Here is a 27,783-nt window from a genome sequence, read left to right on the forward strand (position 1 = left end):
CTTCCTATAGGAGACAAGTGGTACTGAGGGATGAGAGGAAAGGAGCGGGGGTGGAGAAGACGAACGGAACGCCGCCGCGATCAAGGCTCCCCCTGTCTTTCTCTCTTGCCACCACTGTTTGTCATTTTCTTATTATTAGCTTGTGTCCGTTGTTCGGTTTGATCTGAAGCATCAACAGTTGTGGAATATTGTAGCAACAGCCAAAATACCTCTGACAAAAGGGTGAAAAACATGAGTGTCGAGGCGTACGGGCCGAGCTCGCAGACTCTAACGTTCCTGGACACCGAGGAAGCCGAGCTGCTGGGAGCGGACACTCAGGGCTCCGAGTACGACTTCACCGATTTTACCCTGCCGAGCCAGACCCAGACTCAAGGCCAAACCCAGAGTCAGCTAGACGGCCAGGTTCGTGTGGTTATTCACGCCGTTTCTGTGCATGAATGAAGGTCCTGCTGTGTTGACAAAACGTGAATCAGCTAACGATGGCTAACAACATCGTTAGCATCTGACGCCTTGCCTCCGTTACCATGCTTTTATTCCGCTAATGGCTAGCACGGCAACTAGCCAGCTTAGCTCACGGCTAACATAGCTAGCATGCCGATATAACTAGCATGTAAAGCCACTTGACTTTATTGCTATATGAACTAAGACTGAATTTTCTGCGTGGTAAACCAGCAAAAGTGCCCATACATATATGTACCGGCAGTTATTTATTTCTCTTACTTGTAGTTATATGCACTAAATACATTGTCACTGAAAAATAACAATCACTGGTCAGTAGAGGCAATTATTCTAATACTGTCAACAGTCCGTTTAATGATGGGACAGTATGACTGCTGCTGTGGAAAAATTACATTACATAAGACTTCATCGGTCTGGTTGACTGCCCAGTTTGGCGCCCATCTTTTCCAGTATCAGTTGACGATGTGTGATCCTGTGGCATATAATGCATAATGTCGACAATAAGTTTCGTTTCATGACTCTTAAATTCGTTTGTCTCCTCAGGTCAATGGCCCTGATGGTGTGTTACAGAATGGAGACGACCCTGTTGTGAAGGCCAGCCAATTACTGGCAGAGTTGAACTTTGAGGAGGATGAGGAGGACACTTACTATACCAAGGACCTTCCTGTGCATGCTTGCAGGTAAAGGACCAGACTAATGTTTCTGAATTGCCTGTCATCCATTGCTTGTGTCATTTTATTTTGTTGTTTTATGGTCTCTCTTTGCAGTTTGGATTTATTGTGCATGCATTGTTGCTTTACACAGCTGTAAAAGGCTACTGCCAGTTGATTTTTGGTTTTAGTATGTGGGTTTGCCACACCAGAGGTCTTGTAAGAGTATAAGTTGGGGAAGTGCAATTTCCCTGTTTTCTGGCTCTTTTTTTCTGTGTGGTCTTTTATATAAAAATGCTTTGCATTTCTTGTTCAATTTTGACTCTCCTTCAGTTATTGTGGGATTCACGATCCAGCCTGTGTGGTCTACTGCAACACCAGCAAGAAGTGGTTTTGCAACGGCCGTGGAAACACTTCTGGCAGGTAAAATGCACTCACTTACCAGCCTCTTTTTGCTCCGTCCTATGTTGGGTCTTAACTAAATAACACTTGAGGGGATCATTTTACAGGTGCGCTATCCTTTAGTTAGACGAGTACAGTGACTGTAATAATGAGTTTCTGTTTTGTTGTGAAACAGCTATTAAAAATGGATGACTATAGTTTCATTGTTGACTTAAGGCAGAAGTCAAAGAAGATTGTTTGACTGTGAAAGGCCACTTAGGCTAATGTTTAATTTTGAAATCCAAAGTAAAGAACTGTTTAACCTAGTACTGTATTATTTCCTGAACTGCTACAGTTAAAACCAGACTATTGTGGATTACCTCTGTCATACAAAGCATTCCCTATTCATTCAGCTCTTTTAGTAAACACACACAGTGTATTTGCTTTGACATTATAGACAAATCAGGTTTCATAATTCTGTCACTGCACAGTGGGGTTTTGAGACGACAATTGCATGGTTAGAACATGTTGAGCTGAGACTTGGAAAGTAAGAATTATTAGTGTACTGAATGCACAGTCTTGCTTTTTTTTCCAGCTAGTGCCTTAATTGCTATTCTACTCACTTGTAGCCACATTGTTAACCACCTGGTGAGGGCAAAGTCCAAGGAGGTGACCCTGCATAAAGATGGCCCCCTGGGGGAAACGGTTTTGGAGTGCTACAACTGTGGCTGTCGCAACGTCTTCTTGCTTGGCTTCATTCCTGCCAAGGCTGACTCAGTTGTGGTGTTACTGTGCAGGTAAGGGCAAAACCTGGGTAGTTGACTGTTCACCCATAGGGGTCGTTTAAACAAATTATGTTTGACTTTTTTGTTTTGATTTTAACACAGGCAGCCATGTGCTAGCCAGAGTAGCCTGAAAGACATCAACTGGGACAGCTCACAGTGGCAGCCTTTAATCCAGGACCGCTGCTTTCTTTCCTGGTTGGTCAAAATTCCCTCAGAACAGGAGCAGCTCCGGGCACGCCAGATCACTGCTCAGCAGATCAACAAGCTGGAGGAGCTGTGGAAGGTACTGTCACACCACCTTCACTATGTAAATATTCCACAGCACGAATTTGAGTGCGGATCAGACTTATCTATATAGTTACACTTAACCAGATGAATTTATACAGCTGTCTGTTATGCAAATAATGTAACGGAAATGTCTGCACTGTCTGTTTCATGTGCGTGCTAGAACATTAATCTTTTTCCTCCAGATGTTTTTGACTTGTTATATTTGCAAATATATAACTGTACTAAATACTGCCTTTGGTTCTATTCATGTGTTCAAATAGACTAACATTAAGGTAGTGAGCCAGCAGACCTAATGCAGGAACCTAAAACTGAAGCAGTAAAATAGTAATGATCTATCATAAGATTTATGGATTTCACTGTGCTTACATACCAAATTATCTGAATGTTTCTTAGTTTGAATCTACTATTTTTCACCACAAAGGAACCTGCCCATCTCTAAATATTTTTTTGCTTTTCTATCCACATTTTTAATCTTATCATGCACGATCTGACGTGTGGGTGGGTGGGTTTGTTTGTTCTCTTTCTTTTTTTTTAATTTTTTTTTAATTTTTTATTCCTTGGTAGGAAAATCCCACAGCAACCTTGGAGGACCTGGAAAAGCCTGGAGTAGATGAGGAGCCCCAACATGTCCTGCTTCGCTATGAGGATGCCTACCAGTACCAAAACATTTTTGGTCCTCTTGTGAAGCTGGAAGCTGACTATGATAAGAAACTCAAAGAGTCACAGGTAACAAACAACTTGATAACAGTTTGTATGATTTCTTGTCACAGTACTTTAGCTATTTGTTTTGTTTGTAAGTGAATTCTTTTTTTTTTACTGTATGACTTAAAAGCTTAGATCTATAGCCAGGGATTTTCTGCATTTACTTCTTGAGGATTTTGTAACCAAAACGTACTCATAGTTTTTATTGTGTATGATAATTTTGAAAAATGGATGAGCGTCATTGCTGTTTCTGTTGTTTACATTTATTATTTTTATAATATAATTTATATATTTATATATTAATTATAATTTTGTTATTAATTTATTTCTCAACAGACACAAGACAACATCACCGTAAGATGGGACTTGGGCCTGAATAAGAAGAGGATTGCTTATTTCACCCTTCCCAAGACAGACTCGGGTATGTAGCAGTAGTTTCACTGTGAAGTTTACAGCCATCACTTCATACTATGTTGCTTTGTGATTTGTGTGTGCACTCTTTAAACTTATTCGGTTGTATGATTTTATAATCCTTTGCACTCATTTTGAAATTTTTTTTTTCTTAATGTGCATTTTAAAAAATATTTTGTCTCATCACCTGTTGTTTAGATATGCGGCTGATGCAGGGAGATGAAATTTGCCTGAGATACAAAGGAGACCTGGCCCCTCCTTGGAAAGGCATTGGACATGTCATCAAAGTCCCTGACAGTATCCTTATGACTTTGAATAGGCATACCATCCCCAAGCTACACACTACAGTTTAACCATATAATCTGTTTATACACATTTAAAACTACAGGTAAGGTGATGTATGGATCTTTAGGAACACCTAGTGGCGGCTGTGTGAAACTACAACCATATAAACAAACTTGTCTTCCTTCATGCTCCAGTGTATTTTGGAAACAATTTCTATATTTAGATCTTGTTTATACAGGATAATTTCTAATTTACACTACACCACAAGTACAATCCAAGGCTGTGGATCATTGCATTTTTAGTGACTCTCCTCCACAGTTTGAACATTTAGTGTTAATGAAACTAACATGAAGTAGAGACTGAATCACTTTAGGTGTTTTAACCAGAAATGCAAAGCAGTGTTTGCATGACTTGCATTCAAAAATGAATTGCAGAAAGGCAAACGTTATGTAAAACTTTCATGCAGACCTTTTTATTCACTTCTTCCAAACCCAAAACATTCTACATGCACTGTTGTGCAGCTGGGTTTGCATTTCATTAAAGGACAGAGTAGCTGCTGCTTACGTTTTTACATGCAGAAGAAGACTGTGATTGTCCCTCAGTACTTGTGAGAGACCGCTCATAAATTATTGGAATTTTGGAGTTTGGGATGGATGCACTTTTAAAATAGGAAGTTATCTAAAATGTATCATTAGGAATATCTGTGAGTCCAGTTGGGGAATAATCTGGGTAAGACATACAGTGCCAGAAATGAAATGGTTTTTGTTACTCCAGTACATATTGAAGCGTTAGCTGTTTCCTTGACCTTCTGTCTCAGATTATGGTGATGAAATAGCCATCGAGTTAAGGAGCAGTGCCGGGGCTCCAGTGGAGATCCCTCACATCTTTCAGGTGGACTTTGTGTGGAAGTCCACTTCCTTTGATAGGTATTTCAAATCTGTGCACTCTTGTATTTGATGTGATTAGTGCAATAAAGACCTGAAACCTAAAGTTCTGTATCAGTTACAATAACAGTGTTTTGTTAAAAAAATATGTTTTTCTTTTCAGGATGCAGAGTGCTCTGAAGACATTTGCTGTGGATGAGACTTCAGTGTCTGGTTACATCTACCACAAACTGCTGGGACATGAGGTAGAGGATGTGGTCATCAAGTGCCAGCTGCCCAAACGCTTCACTGCTCAAGGCCTCCCTGACCTTAACCACTCCCAGGTGAGTTGGAGAAGAAGGCGTGTTACATGACTGAAATGAGTTTTGCTTGCTACCTGGCCTCTTGGACTTTGTCCTGTCAGAGATCACATGGATTTTTTTGTTTTGTGATGCAGGTGTACGCTGTGAAAACAGTGCTGCAGCGCCCCCTCAGTCTGATCCAGGGCCCACCTGGCACAGGAAAGACGGTCACCTCTGCCACCATTGTGTACCACCTCGCCAGACAAGGAAATGGGTACGAAACTTGACTCTAGTCTTTTTTTGTAATGCCACCTTTCTGCTTTATTCTTTATTTACTCTACATTTAACTTAATGTTGTTTTTTTTACAATATTCCTTGAAGTCTTTATGACCTTAGTCCTGGCTGAAATAAATAATTAGAAAAAAAGACCATTAATACGGTTTAAAATTGTCTTCCCAGGCCTGTGCTGGTTTGTGCTCCCAGTAATATTGCAGTTGATCAGCTCACTGAGAAGATTCACCAAACAGGGCTCAAGGTGGTGAGACTCTGTGCCAAGAGCAGAGAGGCCATAGACTCACCAGTGTCATTCCTGGCTCTGCACAACCAGACCCGTAATATGGACAGGTAACACACATCTGTCTATCTTTTTTGTGCATTTGTGATTAGCCTGTTTTGTCTTCTTTTTAAAGAGTTGGACTAGCTGTTGGTCTGTATTGATTCAATAAAACTACCATACATGCTTTAGTTTTACACAGTCAGTTTAAAACTGTTTAGGGGAACCACAACTAAGATTATGATGTTGTATTATAACAGTTTGTGTCAGAGCAGCACACAATCTTTGCACACAAACACATCACTGATCTCACACTCTGATAAATGTGTTCATGCCTGCAGTATGCCAGAGCTTCAGAAACTCCAACAGCTGAAGGATGAGACTGGAGAGCTGTCCTCCTCAGATGAGAAGCGCTACAGAGCTCTGAGGCGCACTGCTGAGAGAGAGTTGCTTATGGTGTGTCATTTGGACTTGCTGAACTCTAAATATGTCCTGTTTATGACAGTGCTAGGCACAGTAATGTGTATTCATCCATATTTTTTTTTGTCATAGTTTGTATGATGAGACTTTCCATTAACTTTTTACTAAAATATTATTTATTGTTGTGATTGTTTATTAAGGAAAAAAAACAAGTGATACTTCATCATAATGAAACTCAACTTTCTCTCTTTTCTCTTTGCCAGAATGCTGACGTGATCTGCTGTACATGCGTTGGGGCAGGAGATCCTCGTCTGGCCAAGATGCAGTTCAGATCTATCCTGATCGATGAGAGCACCCAGGCCACCGAGCCAGAGTGCATGGTGCCTGTAGTCCTTGGAGCCAAGCAGGTTGAAGCTCCATAAGTGAAAATAACACTTGATGAGTAATCTGAAGTATTAGTGATCAGCTTAAACTGCTGCAATTTGTAACGATGTGTTTATTTTCTTCATAGTTGATTCTTGTGGGTGATCACTGCCAGCTGGGACCTGTGGTGATGTGTAAGAAGGCAGCTAAAGCAGGTCTGTCCCAGTCTCTGTTCGAGCGTCTTGTAGTTTTGGGGATCCGACCAATCCGTCTGCAGGTCCAGTACCGCATGCACCCGGCCCTCAGTGCCTTCCCCTCCAACATCTTTTATGAGGGTTCTCTGCAGAACGGAGTCACTGCTGGTGAGATGGAAAGAAAGACATACAACCTCACATTTCCTCATTTCTTACCAGTACAGACACTTAAAAGTAAATAAAGATCTTTACCGTCTGTATATGCTGCTTTATGTGACACTTTATGTGTTGGATATTTCTTTAAACCCACTCTAGGCTGTAAAACATTTGCATTTGTTTTTTATGCTCTTCTAAAATGTAGTCATCTGGCAGCTGACTCATAGATGTAACACAGCCTGTCGCTAATCATATCCAGCTTATTAATGTGATTATTAAGTGTACCAGACTGCACACCATAATCTGTTTGTTCTTTCTGCAGCGGACCGTGTGAAAAAAGGCTTCGACTTCCAGTGGCCCCAACCAGACAAGCCGATGTTCTTCTATGTCACCCAAGGCCAAGAGGAAATTGCTAGCTCTGGAACATCTTATTTGAACAGGTGCCAACTTTCTTGGACTCTGTTGCCTGTGTCTGCCTTTTAGTGCCTAAATGATGCCTGAAAATAGCCAATATTTGACAGACATAAATTTTCTGAATCACTTCGAACAATCCTGATATAAAGTAGATGACTTAGGTGTTCAGAAACACTGTATGCTTGAAGTGATGTCTCATCTGTTTATAGTCAAGGTTAATAGATTCCTGTGTTACTTCAGATTTTCTATATTCAAAAGAAAAATCATTCTACTCACTCTACTTGTTCATGCAGGACTGAGGCAGCCAATGTGGAGAAAATAACAACGAGGTTGCTGAAGGCTGGAGCAAAACCTGATCAGATTGGTATCATCACTCCCTATGAGGGTCAGAGGTCCTATCTAGTCCAGTACATGCAGTTCAGTGGCTCCCTCCACACCAAACTCTACCAGGTAGACTGAGAAATGTTTCATTCAAACTTCAAATGAATGTTAAATTGAGTCAGTCTAAACTAATGAAATACCAGCATCCTTAAAGGAGAGGCCAAACACTTGTTGTAGCACCTACGCAGGACACAGGACCAAAGAATTTCAGGCACTTGTGTTTAGTGTTGGAATAAAATATAAAACGCCTCACCCAAGAATGTCTTCATACTTTGTGCAGGAGGTGGAAATAGCCAGTGTTGATGCTTTCCAAGGGAGAGAGAAAGACTTCATCATCCTGTCCTGCGTGAGGGCCAACGAGCACCAGGGCATCGGCTTCCTCAATGATCCCAGACGTCTTAACGTGGCACTCACCAGGGCCAGGTAATGCAAGAAACCTCACCAGCTTTTTGAAACCATCACTTTGAGGACAACGTGCCCTAATTTGTTACTGTCTTTTGCTCTGTCACAGATATGGCGTGATCATTGTGGGAAACCCCAAAGCCCTGTCCAAGCAGCCTCTTTGGAACCACCTGCTCAATTACTACAAGGAGCAGAAGGTCCTGGTTGAAGGCCCACTCAACAACCTGAGGGAGAGCCTCATGCAATTCAGCAAGCCCCGCAAGCTGGTGAACACCATCAACCCTGTGAGTTTATGTGTGTGTGTGTGTGTGTGTGTGTGTGTGTGTGTGTGTGTGTGTGTGTGTGTGTGTGTGTGTTTGTTTTTTTTGTTTGTTGTTTTTCGATTATGAATATTTGTTGCTTTTGTACTGAGGACTAAAAATAAACCAGTATAATACATCACTGCAAAGACGCAAAGATGAGCTTTCTTATTGTTTTCTTTTTTAGGGTGGCCGATTCATGAGCACAGCTATGTATGATGCGAGGGAGGCCCTCATTCCTGGGTCTGTTTACGATCGTAGCAGCAACGGTGAGATGTCTTTCTTACCCCATACACACCTTTTTCCCCCAACTGAAAAAGTATAATTAACTAAGTGCATTTAACATGCGTACTACTGCAGGGCGTTCGTCCAACATGTATTTCCAGACGCATGACCAGATCGGTATGATTGGCACAGGTGCCAATCCCATGTCCTCCATGAACATCCCAATCCCCTTCAACCTTGTGATGCCTCCGATTCCTCCACCAGGATACTTGGGACAGGTGAATGGACCTACAGGAGGTGAGAAAGTCATAAATTTGTCATGCTACCTCCAGTTTCCCCTTAAGGCAGCTAGGAATTGTTTAATGGAATTTTGTTACCCGACTTGATCTACGAACAGGTCGCGGTGGCGGTCTAAAGGGCAAATCGGGCAGCGGAGGAGGTGGGGGAACTCGAGGTGGCCGTCAAAGAAACCGTGGAAACCACAGCGGTGGAACAGACCGCGGACAGCATGGGGGTCAAATGACTACAAGCCAGACTAGCCAGGACCAGGGCTCCCAGCCGTTCTCCCAGGGCCCTCTGACGCAGGGCTACATTAACATGAGCCAGCCGTCACAGATGAGCCAGCCTGGGCTCTCCCAGCCTGAACTCTCCCAGGTTGGTTTGTTTATCTGAAAAACTGTTTCTGACCTAGTCCAGCATTTGCCCAGATTTTCTCTTAAAAACATGTCCAAGATTTCTCTACTGCATGGAAGGAAATGAAGGAATAACTGTTGACTGATCTCTTTTTGTTTGTCCCGTTATAGGACAGTTACCTTGGAGATGAGTTCAAGTCTCAGATTGATGTGGCTTTGTCCCAGGATTCCACGTACCAGGGGGAGCGGGCCTACCATGGTGGTGTGACTGGACTGTCCCAGTACTAGACTGTAAGATATTCCACTGTGGGCTAAGATGACTCACTAAAATGAAAGGAGTAGTTCAACTTTTTTGATTAAATTATGCTATCATGCGCTTTTAACACATAGGTTAGAACTAACTTTAACTTTGAACACACGTGCCAGAGCTCGATGTGCTGTTGTGTGGGTTTTGTTGCCCTTGCAGATCAGGCAAGCTGTTTTTATCTTTATGTTAAGCTGAACTTACTAACGGGTTTCTCCAACTTTTTATTTAACATTTAAGAGACTTGGATTAATTTCAGAGTCTGATACAATGTGTATGTTGCAGTGCACTGAAAAGCTAAATGAATGTTCTCTGAAACAAGTGTGTTTGTCTTGCAGGTTGCAGGAAAGGAGCTAGGCCTGTGTGAAGCTTAGTTCATTGGTATTTTAATCTGGGTAATAACAAAAAAGAACAAACATGGATACCCGTTTTCCACTGCTACAACCGAAGCACCACTGTGTGAAAGTAACAGGAGAGAGACCGTGAGAAACCAACCAATCACAAGAGTGAGAGTAAAAATGGGAGTAGAGCTGGACAGGACGAGAGCAAGACGGAAAGAGTGGGAGACTGGTAGAGGAGAGAAGGCACTGCTGCTCACACGCGAAGACATAGCAAAGGAGAAAGCTGTTGTCCTCGGAGCGGCGCAGTTGGGAGAGGTGAGACCTTCAACAGGTCGAGGAGGGCGAAAAGATCTGAGGCATTCTGGAGAGGGGAAAGGGGCCGACTGCGTCATCTTGTCCCTCGCGTGCCCCCGAACCCTCGGATCTCCAGGCGGTGTGGTTGGGATTCTTGCTCCAAAAGCTGAGAAAGAAGGAGAAGAGGTGTCTCACACAAGTCCTCCAAGCTAACAACAGGACGTCCACTGTGACTTGGAGTGAGAGAGAAAAATAAATGGAGACGCAGCTCTTGAAGCAGTTGACATGGCAACTTTTTTAAACTCAAAGCTTGAATCGAGGTTCTGCATTTGATCACATTTTTAAGCAACCGGGAGAAACGTTTGGCATCTCAACAGAACTCAGAAATGCTTGTGGTGCTGTGCCTCAGAGGTTTAAAAGAAATTTGAGGACTAACCAGTTATGGGTCATTTGCTTTGCTTTCTCAGCTTTGAGTTGGAAAGTTTTCTAAATAAAGGCTGTTTTCATTGAGGGTTTTCAGTGACGCAAGCTAGTGTAGTTGGCCATCTTTCAAGGCGGGTCTTTCCCTAGGTGGTCTGCAAAGAACAAAGTGGTGGAAGAAGCTCTTAAATGTGCAAACGTAAAAAAGAAAAACATTTTTGTCTCCAAATCTGAGCTCCAAAGACCTGCGGATCGTGAGATAATTTTGTTTTTGTTTTTTGTTTTTGTTTTGTTTTGTTGTTCTTCTTTGTGTCTTTTTAATAGTGCAAAAGGACGAGTGAGGGCACTGTAACCAGCTTGTAACTGAATAAAGCTGTCATTCTTTTCTGCTGACCCCTCCCCCAAAGCTGCTAAAGCTAGCAGATAGCAGTCGCCAAGCACATATAGCTGAAAGCGCCTGATAAGCCGAATCAAGAGGGCAGAACTTCCCAAAGAGCCTTGCCCTGAAGTCAGACGTCATAAAACATGCAGACGGTGAGACAGAGGTGTAAATGGTACACGTGGTGGAGTACTTGACATGAATGCTCACTGAAAAGGAGGGTGAAAACATGTAAGGCTCAACTGTACAACGGACAACTTGGTTTCACCACGTTGGACACAGATGTTTTGATGATGCATTTGAGAAGTCGACCGATGACACATTTAGAGGTTACACATCTTAGGTGAAGTTACCTTCAAATTACGAACACATGTAACCCAAGTTTAACATTTATGTAGATAAGCACCCCCCCACCCCCCATTCATCTTGATTTTCTTTGCTTTTTGTTAGTCTTTAACCTATAGAAGAGTGTGAAACTGTTAAAGCAGTAGTACAATCATGTTGAGGACAGAGCAGTTAGTTTGGTCTATGATGAACTTTGTATCTCTGTTTCAGTACTCGGTGTTGTAAGTTCTCGTTTCGCACTAGTGAAGCTTACATCAGTATCTTTCACCGCCTCATGTTATCCATGTGATGCTAAAAGCTTTCCTTTTTATGTTGTTGAATCCACTATACTGAAGAACTTTGTCATTTTCTGAGCGGTAATGGCTTTGGATTGTCCACTCTGAGCCAAAGCGTCTTAATAATTTTAACATCCTGTTGTAGATGCTAAGAGGGCAGAGCGTGTGGTGAAGAGTGCTCAGGCTGCCAAAGAGAAAAGGCATCCACAGGAATGAAACCTGCGAAGCGTGAATTATTGGTTTTTCTTTAATGCTACAATAGGCAAGTTAAGTAGGTGTGTCTTTATGCTGTGTAGGACATCAAATTAATAGTCTCACCCCATTTATATATCTGTAGATTTGCTCTAAATTATTCTTCGACTCCACATCTTCAACTTTGAAAACTGCTCTGCTTTACCTTTTACATAAAAATCACCAACATATAAAACATCTCAAGCCTACACGTGGTTTTTGCATGTCTTATGAACTGAGGCTAACTTTTGAGTTCTTCCTCTGTACTTTTGCTGTGACCTTGTTTGGCTTATTGCTGTTTAAAGCTGAAGTGAACAATGTTTTTATGTTTGCTGCACTGTTTTTTGTTTTTGTTTTCTTCCCACTAACTGATGTTGGTGCTTAAAAAGTGTACTCACAAAAAGAAAATCTTGTGTTAATAATCTTGGAAAATTAAAGTTTGCTTCTTTTTGCTCATTCAGCTTGATTTGAGTCTTTTATTTCTCCTGTGAGATGAATTACTAGCATGTGGAGTTCTCTTTAATCTGCTTAAGAGGGCAAAACAACAGGAGGATTCTCATATTGCAAAATCTCATTACACCAATAGGTCCTAAATGGGCTGTTGCACGACTCTTCACTTTTTTTTCTTCTTCTTCTTTTTCTTTTTTAGGTCAAGGCAGACCTTAAAGCTCCGGTTTGCACTGCACACATGCAGGCGCGTTGACATAGTTTCCATACCTGACTGTCACACACAGCTGGAGCGGGTGTTTGGAGGCTGCAGAGCCAGCAGGTGGTACTATACAGCCGGCTGTTGAATGCGAACAGCCGGCCGGATGAAGAGCCAACAACTGAAGGGGAGAACAGAGAGGTTTGGCCGTACAGGATAAGCAGTGAAAGACGAGGAAACAAAGAGAGGTCCCGTGTTCTGTGGCAGGACGAAGATGGACTCGGAGCAGCCCGCGGTCACTTCAGCCATTGCCGTCCGCAGCAGCTCTGCTCTCCCCGGCTTCTGACTCTGCGAGCTGCTCGGGGCAGGACGGTGCCACTTGGCGGGCTGCAGCAGGCGGAGTGCAGCGCCTTGCGGTGAAACCTCCCCCCCCTGGAGAATAAAGCAAGAATAAAGCATCTGGTAGCTGTGACTGAAAGGAAGAGGAGACCAACTGGGACAGCAGCAGCAGTTTCAGGACGCAAAATATTGTTAGATAACAGACTCGACGAGGTTTTACACCGAAATGGGGTAAGCGCCTCTCTATCCACGACACAGATTTAACTAGACTTTAAGTAAGAATTAAGAGCGGGGAAAAATGTTAAACTACAGGGACAAACTTTTATGATTATTCCGGGGTTTTTTTTCTGGTATAATTTTTTTATTAAAGTAATTTACGTTAACAGTTGTCTAACCAATCCTCAGTCTTTTCTTTTACAGAAAAGAAGTCTTGGTGATCTTCTAAGATGTTTCCTCACCACAGAGAAAGGTATGGCCATCTACCAGCTTGTCCTTTTCTATTTATTTATTTATTTATTTATTTAGATTTCTTGTACTTGCATGTGACATCGGGATGGCAGACACTTTACATAAATCTAACACAAATACTTTGAGATCTTGTTATCAGATCAGGGGGACTTAAGCTTTGATTTAAAGCAATCATTTATAGTGAGTTTAAAACTGTAGTAGTAAGGCTGCATATGAACATTTATCACTGCTCTGCTGATGCTGGCTGTGGAGCACATCTGGAGCAGCGCTCTGGTTTCATTTCAGACTTAATGAATCTGTTAAATTAAGACATATTGTTATGTAGTCCCATGTGGCCCCAGCTTAGTTTATTTAAAACCATTTTCAGCTGATTGGGAGGAGAAGCATCGATTCTGGGGCCATCCTAGGGGAGCAGGTGTTACCATGACAAAATCCTACTTTCACTCACGTTAATGTAGATATTTCCTATTGCTGCCTCACTCCCTTTTTTATTAATCAGACTGTGTAGTGTTTAACATTTCTCTTAGAAGATTTAGATCAAAAGAAACCAGGTGAAACAGATTTTAGATATTGTAGTTAGTGACAGAGGTCAGAGCTACGCCTCAGGATGAACACACTAATTCCTGTCTAATCACTCCCAGGCTTTGTTATCATGCTTAGAGACCTCCATTAAGTAGGCCACCCCCTCTACTGAGGATGAAGGTCAAGTAATTGAATTGTTCTGCTGTTCAGTTAACAGACTATACAGAGGGGGAAATAATTATTCGATCCCCTGGTGAATCACTTCATTCGACAAGAAAAGTAAACATCACATAAAAGTTATAATTGATTTGCAGATCAGTGAGTGAAATTCTTGACTGCTGCTATGCAGTTTGATGCTTCAGTTCCCTCCAACCGTTTTCTGTAAGATTGAGGTCTGGAGCCTGGCTGCACCACTTTATGACCTCTTCTTTAGCCACTCCTTTGGTGCTTTGGCAGTATCCACAGTTTCATGGTACATGGCCCTGTCTGTTTCCACCTCTGTGCTTGTCTGTAGAGGATGGTGTTCTTTTAGTCGAACTCAGCATTTCTCTTCCAAAGAGCTCGATATTGGTTTTCTCGCAAACCTTCTCTAAATCGAGATTGTGACTGGCAAACTGAAGACAGAGGTGTGCACGTGCCTTCTTGAGAAGGGGAACTTGCAGGTTCTGCAATATTTCAATGTATTGCAGCATCCTGTGTTACCAATGGTGTTGTTGGTGACTGCAGTTCCAACTGCCTTCAGATCGTTAACAATCTCTTCCCGTGGAGCTTTGGGCTGATCCACCACCTTCCTCAACAATCATCCTCACCCCATTTGTCAAAATCATGCATGCAGCTCCAGACATAAGGTTTTTGTTTCATATTTTGTCTCTGTTAAAATGCAGCTGCCATAAAAACTACACTGTTCATTTCTTTCAGCATATACATACACTAGTTTGACCACCTTTGTGTTTCAAACGTTTTCTGAGAGAGGAAACTAAACATGTTGACACAAACACGTTTGCAGCCTGTGTTTGTCCGTTTGGTTGATTCCTGGTTCGTTCTGTTTGCAAAGCGGTCCGTGTTGTTCGGTCGGATGCCAGATATTATGTGGCAGAGCTCGTCACCTCAGGCAAGGTGAAAGCGTGGCAGTGATGGGATGATATTAGAGTTAATAGCAGGTCCGCCTTCACTCTTACCCATTTTATGTTCTGTGTAAAACTAGCACTTTATGATTGTTTGACATCAATGACCTTATTGACTGACTCATGGGCTTCATGGAAAATAAAGAATAACATAAATATGACAGATTATTTGATAGTCCCTTGACTTTCTGATAACTGGTTAGTAGCTTTTTTCCCCTTGGGCTTAAATAATGACCTGTTTGTACCATTTTCTGCAGAGGTCACAGCGGGCTGACCTTTATGCTGTTTCCTGTCTTAATCAGGAAGCATAAAAGCCGCAGGCAGCAGAGAGTTAATGTGACTGAAAAGCAGAATTGCAGCATGGCTTATTATCAGACTGGAACATGGTTGAAAGGGTTGGGCTTCTGCTGCTGTAGCCCATCTGCTTCAAGGGTAGATGTGTTATGCATTCAGAGATGCTCTTCTGCTTAACTTGGTTGTAATGAGTGATTATTTGAATTAATGTTGCCCCCCAGGTAGGGTCAGAATTGAAGCAGGCTGGCCATTCTCCTCTGACCTTGGCATCAACAAGCCAAGTGGATATTTTCAGACCATTCTCTGTAAACCCTAGAAATTATTGTGTGGGAAAATCCCAGTAGATCAACAGTTTCCGAAATACTCAGACCAGCCTGTCTGGCACCAACAGCAAAGTCCCTTTTTTAAGCACCTTTCTCCATTCTGATGGTCATTGTGAACTATAGCAGGTTATCTCAACCATGTCTACATGAAATGCATCCAGAGAAACCATTGTTGGTTTTTGTATTTGCAATGAGGTCACTGCACCAAGACTAGCCAAAATAATGCAGTTCCACTGGAAATAGCTATAGTGCGTTAAAGAATGCACGTCCTTTTTTTGAACTATTTCATTATTTTACTACATAGCAGCTCTTCTGATTTGCATTTCTATACCAGTGAATGACAGAGGCGTCTTCTTGTGATACTCACTTTCACCCCTGCTGAGGAGAAAGGAGGGGTTAGCAGTGCTGCTGTTCACACCACAGGGCAGTGGCTAAACCACCTCCCGGCACCACTGACTGTGTTGCTTTGATATATTTACCTCGTATCCAGGATACATCGGAGCAAAACCTGCCAGGCGCAGATCAGAGCGTGGAGGGTGACGACTCGGGAGTGGGTTCAGAGAGTTCTAGTCAACATGCTTTGCCAGCTAACCCTGTTTGACTGGTGGATGACGCAGGAAAAATAGTGGGAGATAGCCAAAGGATGATCTGTCCCTGGATGACAGGGGAGACAGAGATGTCCTGTTATGAAGAAAAAAAAGACAGATTTGTGTTTTTCATGCAAACAAGAAAGGATTTTTAAGCAAAACGGTTTTATTAATGGACCATATTTTAATGGTTTGATGCTCATTTTATACATTTAGACTTTACATTCAGTTCCTTCAGTGCCAGTGCACATTACTTTAAGTCTGCAAAGAGGAATTTTTACTTTGACATTCCCTTCTCACAGCATCTAATCATCATCCCTCTGTGATTCCTCCTTCAGGGAGCAGCCGATCTTCAGCGCCCGGGCCCATGTTTTCCAAATCGACCCCACCACCAAGAGGAACTGGATACCGGCCAGCAAGCATGCTGTCACAGTGTCCTTCTTCTACGATGCCACCCGCAACGTGTATCGCATCATTAGTGTGGGCGGGACAAAGGTGAGTGCGTGGGAAATTGGTGTAGACAAAATTTTAGATTCAGCAAAGAAGACAGATTAAAGATGGACAGGGGGAGAAACAACAAACAAATACAGATCTGCTGTCTAGAAGTAATAAGTAAAAGTTGGTGGCTTTGGAATCAAAAGGGGTTTTGAAATAATGCCACAGGTCTAAAAAAGCAAGACAAACAGCAGCTTGAGATTGAATTTTTACTCATCAACCACACTCCCACCAGAAGTCCTGTGAGGTGAAGAATTATATAACAAACTAAACCAAATCGAAGCTCAACACATCAGCAGCCAGAGCATCTTTGGTCCGGGCTTGTGGATTTAGATTAGGCGGGTGGGGAGGGGACCCATCTGATCTCATCTTAGCACCTCTAGTGTGACCCACATTTCTGCCTCCCAGAAGGCAGCGCGAGGCAGCAGTTGGCCGTTCAGTAGCCCAATCCTGCCAGGGCTGGTGTCTGGCTCCACAGTAATCTTCTCTGCCACTGCCGCTCCTGCTGCTAGAATCCAGCATGTTATGTCAAGCACGTCGGCACACAAACGCAGAGCGCAGAGTTCATGTAATCATTGGTTGGAGGGGAAAGGGGTGGGGGATGCTTCTTCTTAAGCTGCCTGCAGTTCTAGTATTTTCAGTGCCATTACTCTAACACAGGAGATGACGTAAAATAAAAAAGGTTTATAAATAGGTTTGTTTTCCTTTTCTTTTTTTCTTTTTTGGGGTCATGTGTTAGGAAGGACAGAGCCAGCTTTGGTAACTTCCCAGAGAATGATGTGATAAACCTGGTAGATATGTTTTGATTGTGCAGCTGCTGCCCTTTTGGCAGAAGTGTGAGCAATTGCCGAAACAAGTCTCAAGGGAGAACATGCGTGAAAATGGCATCCTGGTAACCTCCTATTAATGTTCATGCCAAACCAACCGCTGATTTTAACAAAACCTGTTCAGTAATACAAATACAGCGGCTCAATACTCCAGTTCATGGCCTTGCTACTATATAATCTATAGCTGTGGTGAGGCTCTGCTGAGGCCTATTTTCGATTTAAATGCTCCAGCATAAGTCTCTAATGTTAGTGCGCAAAGATTTACTATGAAATGTGAACCAAACGTAATAACAACATGTCCAGATGCTTGTGGAAGCATTAAAACTCTCAATCTCACTGATGGGAATAAACAAAGTGAGTAGGGACCGTGAGTGTCGGTGCTAAAGTCCAAGACCACCCCTTTCATGCCGTGGCTGATGAAACACTTAACTTTGGACCACAGAGTTAAATGCCAAGCTGGATGCCACATCCTTGACATAGCTAAAATGTGAACCCTGTTACAACATCTGCGCACATCCTTTAAAGCATTCTGTTTACACACCAGTAAACAGTCTTCATATGGGGAGTTACATGGTGCATTAAACATTCAGAAGAAGGTGTGATGGGGACGTAAAGAGAGTGTGTATGGTTTGATGGGGCACACTGGCGTACTCGACCTTCACTTTGATCTTGGTACGCTTCAGTTACTAATATCGATCTCGCTCTGCTGTGACTCCATTGGTGTGACTAAATTTGACCACAAACAAACACGTTAACACCTGCCGGGCATTACTCCCAAAACATGTCCCGCTTTATACATTCAGATATTACATTCACTTCCTTCAGTGCTCACTGTAAGTCTGCAGAGGGATTTTCCCTTTGACATGCTTTATTTACTATTTTACTTTAAATGGAAATGTAATTTACAAAGTGAATATCATACGGTATTTATCAGGATGGGAAAAATAGTGGAATTCAGTAGGAAAATGCATATTGAGGTGTTGTCTAGTTATTAAATCATAGATGGACTAGTACTTATATAGCACTTTTCTACTCTACTTACTGCTCTCACCCATTCGCCTTAGTTCTTTTAAACCTAACATTCCCACTGAGGCTCAGGAGGTAGAGCGGGTCGTTTATCAACTGAAAGGTTGTTGGTTTAATTCCTGGTTACTCCAGTGTCCTCAAGTTGAAGTATCTTTGGCCAAGATACTGACATGGAGTTTTATCTACTGGGGTGTTTTAGTATAATAGATATGGTGCTTAAGAGTAGAGATGTGTTTGAGTGAATGAAGCACTTTTTGTGCTCAGAGTAGAAGAACTGCTATATAAATATCATTACATCTGCCCAGGGATACGTCAGCAATCAGCCAGGGAACCACTTACCCCCCAGTTGGTGGATCTTCTGAGCAGCCAGAGGCACATCTGTAGAATTGGTTTTCACGCCACAGCTAACTAAAGGCTTTTTTAAATTTTTATTAAAACCCTTGTTTTGCAGTCACTTTTTCAAACTGAGTCTGAGTGTCGCTGTGGTGTTTTCAGTGAGAAAAGTCTCATCTTCTGGAGTAAGACTCTCTCCAAGTTTTCTCAAGGCTGTGAGGATGTAAATTTTCTGCTGTGTGTACACAGCTGGTAACAGTTTCCCCATCATCACATCCGGGCCCATCTCTGCCTGTCTTATTCTCAGTCGTTCCCGGCTGCTTCAAGGAAAGAGTTGTATCAACTCCCAGGTTTTGGAGGCATCAGCCAAGCCTCCAACGGCTCATCAGCCACTGAGCTCATCCACAATGATCTCATCTCCTGACATAAGTCATTGAATTCATCCAGCTGCTCCAAAGTTTCCTTCTTTGTCTCTTCATGCTCTTCCTCATCCAGTTCTTCTCAGCATTCCTCCAGGTCCATAAGTTGATGCATTCATTTATCGAGATGTTCTTCCATATTCTGCCTCAATTTGTGGAGAGGTCATCTGCGGTTAAAACTGCATTTTGATAACTTTCTTAGTAAAGTAAGAGTAAAATGTTACCATTCACTGGTGAAATGTGTCATAAGTTATCATAAGAAATAAAAATAATAACTTGCAGTGCCTCAGTTAGAGCATGTTGCTGCCATAGTCTAAGAAGGAAGATAGCGTCTGCTCCCAGAGCCATCTGCTCTCTTCACCTGCACCTAAGGGGACGACCTCTGTTATCTCTTTATCTGCAGGCAATTATCAACTGCACTGTTACGCCCAGCATGACATTTACTAAGACGTCTCAGAAGTTTGGTCAGTGGGCTGACAGCCGCGCCAACACGGTCTACGGTCTGGGCTTTGCCACAGAGCAGCAACTGCATCAGGTAGGTCAAAGTACAGCACTTTTAAAAATGTGCCATCCATTTCTTGTAGAGGGTTTGTGCTGCATTGTCTAGGTCATGACTTGCCCTCTCCTGTACAGTTTGCAGAGAAGTTTAAGGAGGTGAAAGATGCAGCTCGTCTGGCGCGAGAAAAGTCACAGGACAAAGAACTGGCCAACACTGCGCTCACCATCGCTGCTCCTCAGGTGAGCGCCGTCCTTTTAGAAAGCATGAGCATGAAAGAAGAGCAAAGGTTTGTGAGTGTCACCGAGAAGCTGTAAATGTGAAACCTCTGTTATTCATGCACATTTTGGGCATTTCAAGACTGAAATTAGATGATTAGATGAATGCACCTGTATTACTTGCTGCAGCTCAGCTATTAGACAGGGCCGCTGTGACTAAATCAAAGGAGGGACGGGGAGAGAGGGGAACGAAAAGCAAAAGAAATGTGAGCTGGGTCAGTTGTCTCAGAGGGAAGTGAAAATGAGGAAAACTAGGACGATGGTAAAATTATCCGATGCTGCTCAGCAGTACACCACACTCACATTTTCTCCCCACAGCTACCCAGAAGCCTCTGACTTGAAACACTTCTAATGATGAAAACGTAGTCAGCTCAGGGCCCTTTTCCATCAATAAAGAATAATCAGCCTTCAGTTACATCTGCCTGATCTTGAGGAACATGCCTATTTCCTTTTTAATTCTATGGCTGAGCAGGTTCCAAGTGACGTCTCTCACTCCCGATCGATTTAACGAACACATTGGGAGAGCCAAAGCTCCAGAAAATTGCCAACTGCTTCAATTCATTGTACTTGCTAAGTGGCACTGCACTGCATAACTGATCAGTCCGCAAAGTACGCTTTCTGACTGTGATGTGTTGAAAAGGTCGTTTCGTGTTGTGTGCTTCGTGGTGATATGTTCTTCTTTTCCGTTTTTTCCACCTCACGGATTTCCTCTGCAGTTCTCACAGGTGAGTCATTATTTAGAGGAAATGTAAAACACCTGTGCAGGAAGCATCTTTAGTTTTTCTTCTTGCCTCTGAGTTTTATACATTTTATACCTTCTCTGATGGGCAGACAGCTCTAAGCTTCTCATTTATCAGACGCTAAAACTATCGTGTTACAGCAGTCAGTCCATCGAGAACAAGACCGCGAAGAGAGAGTCATTTATTATTATCACGAGCTGTATAGCTTTGCTTGATTTTATATGCAGACTTTGACTTGAATGGGATTTTAACATCTAAAAGCAGGCGGTCTCTCTTCACTTTGAATAAATCCATTTAATGCAGAGTCTGGTTTTTTTTTTTTTTTTTAAAAATTATGCATTAGTTATTATGAGAGTCCATTTACTGATGTGTTTCTCAGGACCTCTCGGATGAACTCCAGTCTCCACCGGTGATGTGCGTGAATGGACCGGAGGACAAGCTGTTTCGCAGCCAGAGCGCAGACATCACCCTGTCTTCTGAGAAGGAGCGCATTAAAAAGATGCTCTCGGTGAGGGGTAACTACAGCACACACTCACACACACACAACACACACTCACACACACACACACACACACACACACACACACACACACAGAAATGAAACCAAGGAAGCCTTGAAGTTTCATTACTGAGAGCTGAAACAGCCTGATTTCAAACACACCCCATGACCTTCTTCAGTGAAAAAGGTTTTCTAGGTAAATCTCACAACTCGACAGCCATGTTGGTAATGCCAAGCCTTTGCAGTTCCACTATACCTGGGTTTGCATCAGCGCAACATGGCTAGTTTTATGCTTTTGTATTTAGCCATTATGAAGAGGAAGACTGGCTTTTTAGAATATGAACAGACTGTATTTACAGATACATACGGTCATGTGAGAATTGAATTTTTTGGAAGTGGAATAACTTAATTTGTCATCTCTCACATCACCGTGGTGGAATTCAGGCCCACTTTTCCTTATACCGCTGCTTCAGCTCATTAAGGCCTACAGGCATTAATTTATGCACAGCTCACATCAGCATTTCAATCGGGTTGAAGGTGGACTTTGACTGGGCCTCTTGTAACACCTTCTTTTTTGTCCATACTGTTGTATATTTGCTGCTGTCTTTAGGATCATTATCCTGTTGTGTGACTGAGTTTGGGCCAAGTTTTAGCTGTCAGCCTCACATTTGACTCTAGAGTACTTTAATATACGGAGCAGTTCAACTTTGTAGATGCAAAACAAGCCCAAATCATCACCCCTAACAGTTGGCATGAGGTGTTTGTGCTGACATGCTGTGTTTGGTTTTCTGGTGCTGTGTATTATGGCCTAACTTCTCCGCTTTGGTCTCGTCTGTCCACAGCACATTGTCCCAGTGTGCTGTCATGAACGTCAGCATTTACCATGCTAACCTCTAATGAGTCTGAGATGTAACTCTTGGTGTTTTTGAAACTTCTGTGAGTATTGCACATTGTGATCTTGGGTTTCATTTTCTTGAACATCCAATCCTGGGATGTTCAAGAATTGCGTTAAAACATACCTGAATGGTTCAAGGACATGCAGCATCTACTTGAGCGTGTGGACTTATAGGGGTCAGAGATTGAGCCACTGACATTCTGATTGGTCGATGACCCGCTCTACGTGGCCACCCTGACGGAAAAATACAGTATAACAATCTAGTAGTTGCTGTAACCACGCACTGTGTTTTACAAACGTTCTTTGTAACATCATGAGGGTTTTTCAAATTTCAAGTGGACTGTGCTTCTGGCTGCACTTAACCAGACAATCCATTACCTTTTTGGTTCCTGAGTGTTATCATGGTTTTCATTTTTTCAGTGTTAATTAACGCCGCTGACGTCATTCAGTTTGTGAAGCTCCTAAGGAAATGAACAGGCCATTGTCGAAGTGTTGACTCATACATAACACTGAATGAGGCTTGGAAGCATCCCTCCATTCAGTGCTTTGAGCCACCCACAATGCTTTTATACCCTATAGTCCAATTACCACGAAGAAAGCAGCTCCTGAACGGTTACCATGGCAAAGTGTGGCCAGTTTACAACATCAAGCTTTGGAGATGTAGGACAGAGCAAAGGAAAAGGATCAAAGATGAAAAGAGCATATCAAATTCAATCATCGTATATGTCTTCTGTGCAGGTGGCATAAAAGTGGACTCATGGAGTGGGAACTGGCTTGTCTTACTCGCTTACAAGTCATGCATTCATCAAATGTGCAGGAAATTCAGTTTAAAGCCGGAGAGATAAAGAAGTTTCAAGGTCACTTCATTTTAAACTGGAACAAACGTCAGTGGGGACTGAAGAACCGTGATGGAAAGATGTGAAAAATACACAAATCTTTATCTGTCATCATCATCTGTCATCTTTCGTTTGTCTTTTTCCTTTCCAACGTCTCTTGATGCAGTCGGTCAGTTTGATCTCTGCTCTCTGGGTCGGGGTTGGGGCTTTAATAAGTGTTTCTTTGCTTTGTCACCAGACCTGTGAAATAAGTTTCCGTCTGCCCTTTAGGTGTGCGGCTGCAGGCTACAGCCTCCTTAACCCTTGTGTAGTGGCTCTGTGATTGTGTTAACCAGACTATCAGAGTTTCATCATGTTCCAGACTCTTGGCAGCAGTACAGCTTGCTTGTTACTCCACAACCAGCTATTGTTTTTTATCCTCATGTTGCAGTGCTTGACACAAGACTCGATTTAATATTGAAGTCATCAACATGTGGCAGTTTTGTTTATTACTAACACTGCATAAGCTTTTTTCCCTGTAAAGATTTGTAAGTACCTGAATCAGAATCAGCTAAATTTGCACTACATTGTTTGATCAGTTTTCTCAATTTTATATAGCGGGATACAGAGTCAGATATGACTCCACTTAATGAAATCTAAAATCTAAAAAGCATTGTTGCTTTTGTTTTATTAAGTAACAGTTTTTCTTCTTTGTGAGGAATTTTAACATTTTTTTTTTAAACTCTGATTGAAAGTTAAGGTCCAGCTCACTGAAACAGCAACTGATGAAACGGCTCTCGAGTCTATCCCAGCTGCCATAGGGCGGGAGGCAGGGTGCGTAGTTTTGGATTTGACGTAGATGTGTATTGGTATTCGTGTTTTTCAGGTCTATTTGTGAGATGAACCTGGAAGCTGAGCTCTTCACTTTACAGGACAGCAACTCTAAGTTGGTGGCAGCTTTGCATGAAGCGAATGCTAACGTGGAGCAGTGGAAGAAACAGCTGACAGCATATCAGGAGGAGACCGAAAGACTCAGAGACCAGGTGAGCCTCAGGGAGTTTGAGGATGCTCTGATGAAGTGTGTTCACCCTGAAGTCTCACCTATTAAATTATAGAAACATATAAAATACAGGATTTTTTTTTTCTTGTTAAAAGCAGTAATTACTATTACTATTGGTTTTGTCTCTTTATCTTTATGACTGCTACAAATCAAACTCCTTGGATCTGAACTGGAAAAAACCCCCACTAAGAGTATACATCACTACTACTCCATCAGTGAACAATAACAATGAGATCCATTACTAAGCTTTATGCCAATAATATCCAAAATTGTCTGGCATTTGCTGGCCACAGATACATTTTAAAAAGCTGGGGGAAAAAGTGTTGTTTTGCTGAGCTCATGCAGCAGGAGATCTGGATTAAGTCTGGGACTCCTGCTGCGTGTCACGCCCCCATCTCTCCCCATGTACCTGTCTAAAACTTTCAGAATCTAATGAAGACATAATGACCTAAAATAAACTTACAATAAGCTCAACAGAGTACATGTTTTAATTTTGAGTACACCTACACGCTGCAGACTAAATTCTTCTTCCTCATTCCCAGGACTTTTTAACCTCCCACTTTTTTATTGTGTATAGTAGCTTTTGTCTTCATAGCTTCTTTGTATCCCTGCACTCCAACTTTTATGTGAGACTATAACATCCCACATGTGAGTTTTGCTTTGGATGCTTAAGCAGAAAGTCACCTTGTAAACGAAATCATTTTAAAGCAGATGGTTTGAAACTGCATTTTAAAAAGAGTCATTTTTGGGTGATGGAAGCTTTATTGTAAAGTGAGTGTAGCAATGCAAACATCACCTTTCCTTTAAATCCTGTTAATGCTTTCTAAAGAGTGCTGGAGTCAGATGCTGAAATTGGCTGAATGATCTTATTGTTTTATTTCATAATAATTTGTTTTCAATAGCAAAAAAGCAGATTAAAATATCTCTGTACTCTGGGTTTTCACTTTTCTCCACTGGTCCAAAGACACACTCAGAATTTCCCACTGCCTCACATCGCCTCTTGTCTAATGCACTCTGGCTGAGAAGGCTCCATCCACCAACTATCAGCACAATAAGGAGTTTAAAGAACGGAGGGATTAGTTATTCATGATAATGCACCATCTGTGACCTAAAAGTTGAGACATACGGTTAACAAAAAGTTAAAATTCTGAGTCTAAAAGCTGAGAAGTTTTCTCCTCTGGCCTCTGAAGCTCTTATACAACTCTGCAGTAACCTGTGGAGTAGAAACTAATGGTTAAGGTCACACCTAGTGATCATTTCTGGAGTGTAAAGCTGTGGAACAGGAACACAAGTAAGATTGCACAAGCAACGGAGAGATATTGCTGCAAGACTGATCCGGGGTTGTGTGCCTCTACGCTGCTGAGCGAAGCCCTGCTGCTTTTGATTGGGTTGTCCTTTGCAGACTCTTCATTTCCTTGTTTTGAAACTGGTTGTTCGGAAAAAAGAAGCTTTGCTGGTAACACACTCCATCAATCTCTGACTTGTGCTGGAGGCTTTTTCCCTCAGAAGCTTTAATCAAGGCATTATCTGTGCTGGTTGAAGCGGTTCACTAAGTACACGCCAAATTTCACGTTTCGCCACGAGGGAGTTCGGTCTAAACACAGAGCCTCACGAGGGTTTTACACTTGAATTACTTCTCAGGCTCCGGTGGATGCAGATGCCGCTGCCCTCCCTGTACCCGCTCATCAATAAAAGGTATTTTCATATTTGCTGGGAGCTGATTCCTCTGGGGACGACCTCGCCTCAGGCTGACATTTACAAACCTCTCTGATTTGATGCTTTAACACCTCGATCCCTTTCCATTACAGCCCAGCCTTACAGTATCGATCACTACTGTTTCATTTGTAAGCACTCCCCTGGTATTTCAGCAAGAAACAGCTTTCACTATTTTGGTCCACATCGACTGATTTAATCATACAAGTGAGAACCCCGTCTCCTTTGGACCGAGCTAGTTCCTACTGTTTGAGGAAGGGGACCAGGTGGCTGAAAATGGTTCATGTCTCCGGGGTGGTGTGTGTGAGAGAGAGAGGGAGAGGGGGGTTTGTAGGACAGCAATATCCTACTTTCAATGCCCCAGTTAGGAAAAAATGAAAAATCACCAGAGGGAGTTGGCATCCACTTGTTTCTCTCTCTTTTTTTTCCTCTTTTCTTCTTTTGAGTCTAAACCATACGCCGTTTAAAATAATCCAACGGGGCATTCGGGGTGTTTTTGGAGGTGTCCTTCTGTTTTTCTTTCTAATTCATGGAGCTCAGATGAAATGCAATGCAATGAGGATTTCATTCGTTAAAGTGTTGCTCTTCTACGGCTTCATTATAGTAGAAGTAGCCGCTTATTGTTGCAGGTGAACGCTGTGAGCCATCTGTAGGTGTGACTGAAAGCAAACAGAGTTGAGTGCTCTCTGTGATAAGTTTAATTCTGTCCGCTGATGAGCTCTTTAGCTTTGATAAGAGTTATAGGTGTTAAAAGTCTGAGTTTTCCTGTTATTCACCTTTACGTTTCATGTCGTTGTTAAAATCTTTAGGCTTTTATGTCTGAATTACTATAGTGTGGTGCAGGGACTGGGGCCTTTCGGTGTAGAGGGTTATCCTGCCTCTTACAGTGCAAACACATGCATGTTACTGTAGGTCAGGGGTAGGCAACTCCAGGCCTCGAGTGCCGGTGTCCTGCAGGTTTTAGATCCCACCCTGGGTTAACACACCTGAATCAAATGATTAGTTCATTACCAGGCCTCTGGAGAACTTCAAGAAATGCTGAGGAGTCATTTAGCCCTTTAAATCAGCTGTGATGGATCATGGACACATCTAAAACCTGCAGGACACCGGCACTCGAGGCCTGGAGTTGCCTACCCCTGCTGTAGGTTAACTGGTGATTTTGACTGGCCATAGGCGTGAAAGTAAGCATGAATGGCTGTCTCTGTGTGTTATCTCTGTGATGGGCTGGTGACCTGTCCAGAGTGCATCCTATCTCTTGCCCTGGCACAGCTGGGATTGGCTTCCGCAGCCCTGCTTATCCCTAAATTGGATAAGCCGATAAGAAAATAGATGGATGGTCCAAACTGAGTGCATCATCAAAACGTTCTGACGAATGCTAGAATAAGTCCTTTTAATGTTTTTAGCTGTGCTTCAGTTATTTTGGTTGTGTTTTACCTTAATCCAGACTGTAAAATTCAGTGGGATGGGTAACCATGTTTACATTTATTCCTGGTGAATTCTAATGTCTATGCAGATACTATATTAGAGCCACACTTTGGTTAATATTTATAGCTTGACGTAGCAGTAGTCATCAATGATTTGGATAAAATTTGGCATAGCTATTCCCTTAGGATGGAGTGTCATAACTGATCGCAGTGACATCATCAGGTCAGAAATCAGTTTATTTAGCTGAATATTAAGTACCTCCAAGACTAATCAGCACATGGTAAACATGGTAAACATTACACTTATATAATATCAAGTGCTAACTCTGCACGTTAGCATGCTATTCTAAAGTTTGATCTCAGAGATAGCAGTGTGTCCACAGATTCTTGCTTAGCTGTATTAAATAATGTTCTATCAGCTGTGATCAAGCCATAACCTCCACCTTAGACTGTGTGTATGTGTATTTCAGCTCTTAGACTGGATGGCATGGTGCAAAAATGTGTAACTTTACTGCTCAGGGCTTCCTTTTCAGTGCATAGAAAGCAGTGCTGCTGTTTGTGTTTGCCCACCAAAGCTATTTCTGGATTGTACACATGGTGAAGTGCCAGCCAGCGTGCGAATTCGTCTTTGTGGCATTTTGTCCTCTTCCACAGCACTCTTATGAAACCAAGGCAGACGGAGGAAGAGGCGTTGTGTTGGAGAAAA

The 27,783-nt window shown here is 42.4% G+C and overlaps 2 protein-coding genes across 2 annotated transcripts in view; both read left to right on the top strand.

Moving 5' to 3' along the window:
• Positions 1 to 12,970, top strand: LOC102299761 (regulator of nonsense transcripts 1). Its single transcript, XM_042219984.1, has 24 exons — positions 1 to 402; positions 1,003 to 1,139; positions 1,443 to 1,532; positions 2,120 to 2,287; positions 2,378 to 2,558; positions 3,128 to 3,289; positions 3,602 to 3,686; positions 3,875 to 3,973; positions 4,779 to 4,887; positions 5,009 to 5,168; positions 5,282 to 5,400; positions 5,586 to 5,750; positions 6,021 to 6,135; positions 6,363 to 6,506; positions 6,611 to 6,824; positions 7,135 to 7,252; positions 7,520 to 7,676; positions 7,888 to 8,030; positions 8,119 to 8,293; positions 8,496 to 8,577; positions 8,669 to 8,830; positions 8,931 to 9,187; positions 9,337 to 9,456; positions 9,808 to 12,970. The coding sequence occupies exons 1-23, from the start codon at positions 232 to 234 to the stop codon at positions 9,451 to 9,453; spliced, it is 3,330 nt and encodes a 1,109-aa protein (XP_042075918.1). The 5' UTR covers positions 1 to 231; the 3' UTR covers positions 9,454 to 9,456; positions 9,808 to 12,970.
• LOC102299451 (homer protein homolog 3) overlaps positions 12,857 to 27,783 on the top strand; it is a 17,488-nt gene continuing 2,561 nt past the window's right edge. The window contains exons 1-9 of the mRNA XM_042220048.1: positions 12,857 to 12,970; positions 13,160 to 13,208; positions 16,396 to 16,552; positions 19,561 to 19,692; positions 19,791 to 19,895; positions 20,648 to 20,656; positions 21,051 to 21,186; positions 23,636 to 23,714; positions 23,767 to 23,923. Of these exons, the coding sequence (XP_042075982.1) occupies positions 13,186 to 13,208; positions 16,396 to 16,552; positions 19,561 to 19,692; positions 19,791 to 19,895; positions 20,648 to 20,656; positions 21,051 to 21,186; positions 23,636 to 23,714; positions 23,767 to 23,923 (798 nt within the window). The 5' untranslated portion in view covers positions 12,857 to 12,970; positions 13,160 to 13,185. The remainder of the gene's footprint in view (positions 12,971 to 13,159; positions 13,209 to 16,395; positions 16,553 to 19,560; positions 19,693 to 19,790; positions 19,896 to 20,647; positions 20,657 to 21,050; positions 21,187 to 23,635; positions 23,715 to 23,766; positions 23,924 to 27,783) is intronic.

This window comes from Haplochromis burtoni, unplaced genomic scaffold, assembly GCF_018398535.1.
Source record: "Haplochromis burtoni strain Fernald_Lab_line unplaced genomic scaffold, NCSU_Asbu1 Contig_41, whole genome shotgun sequence".
In the NCBI taxonomy this organism is placed as follows: Eukaryota; Metazoa; Chordata; class Actinopteri; order Cichliformes; family Cichlidae; genus Haplochromis; species Haplochromis burtoni.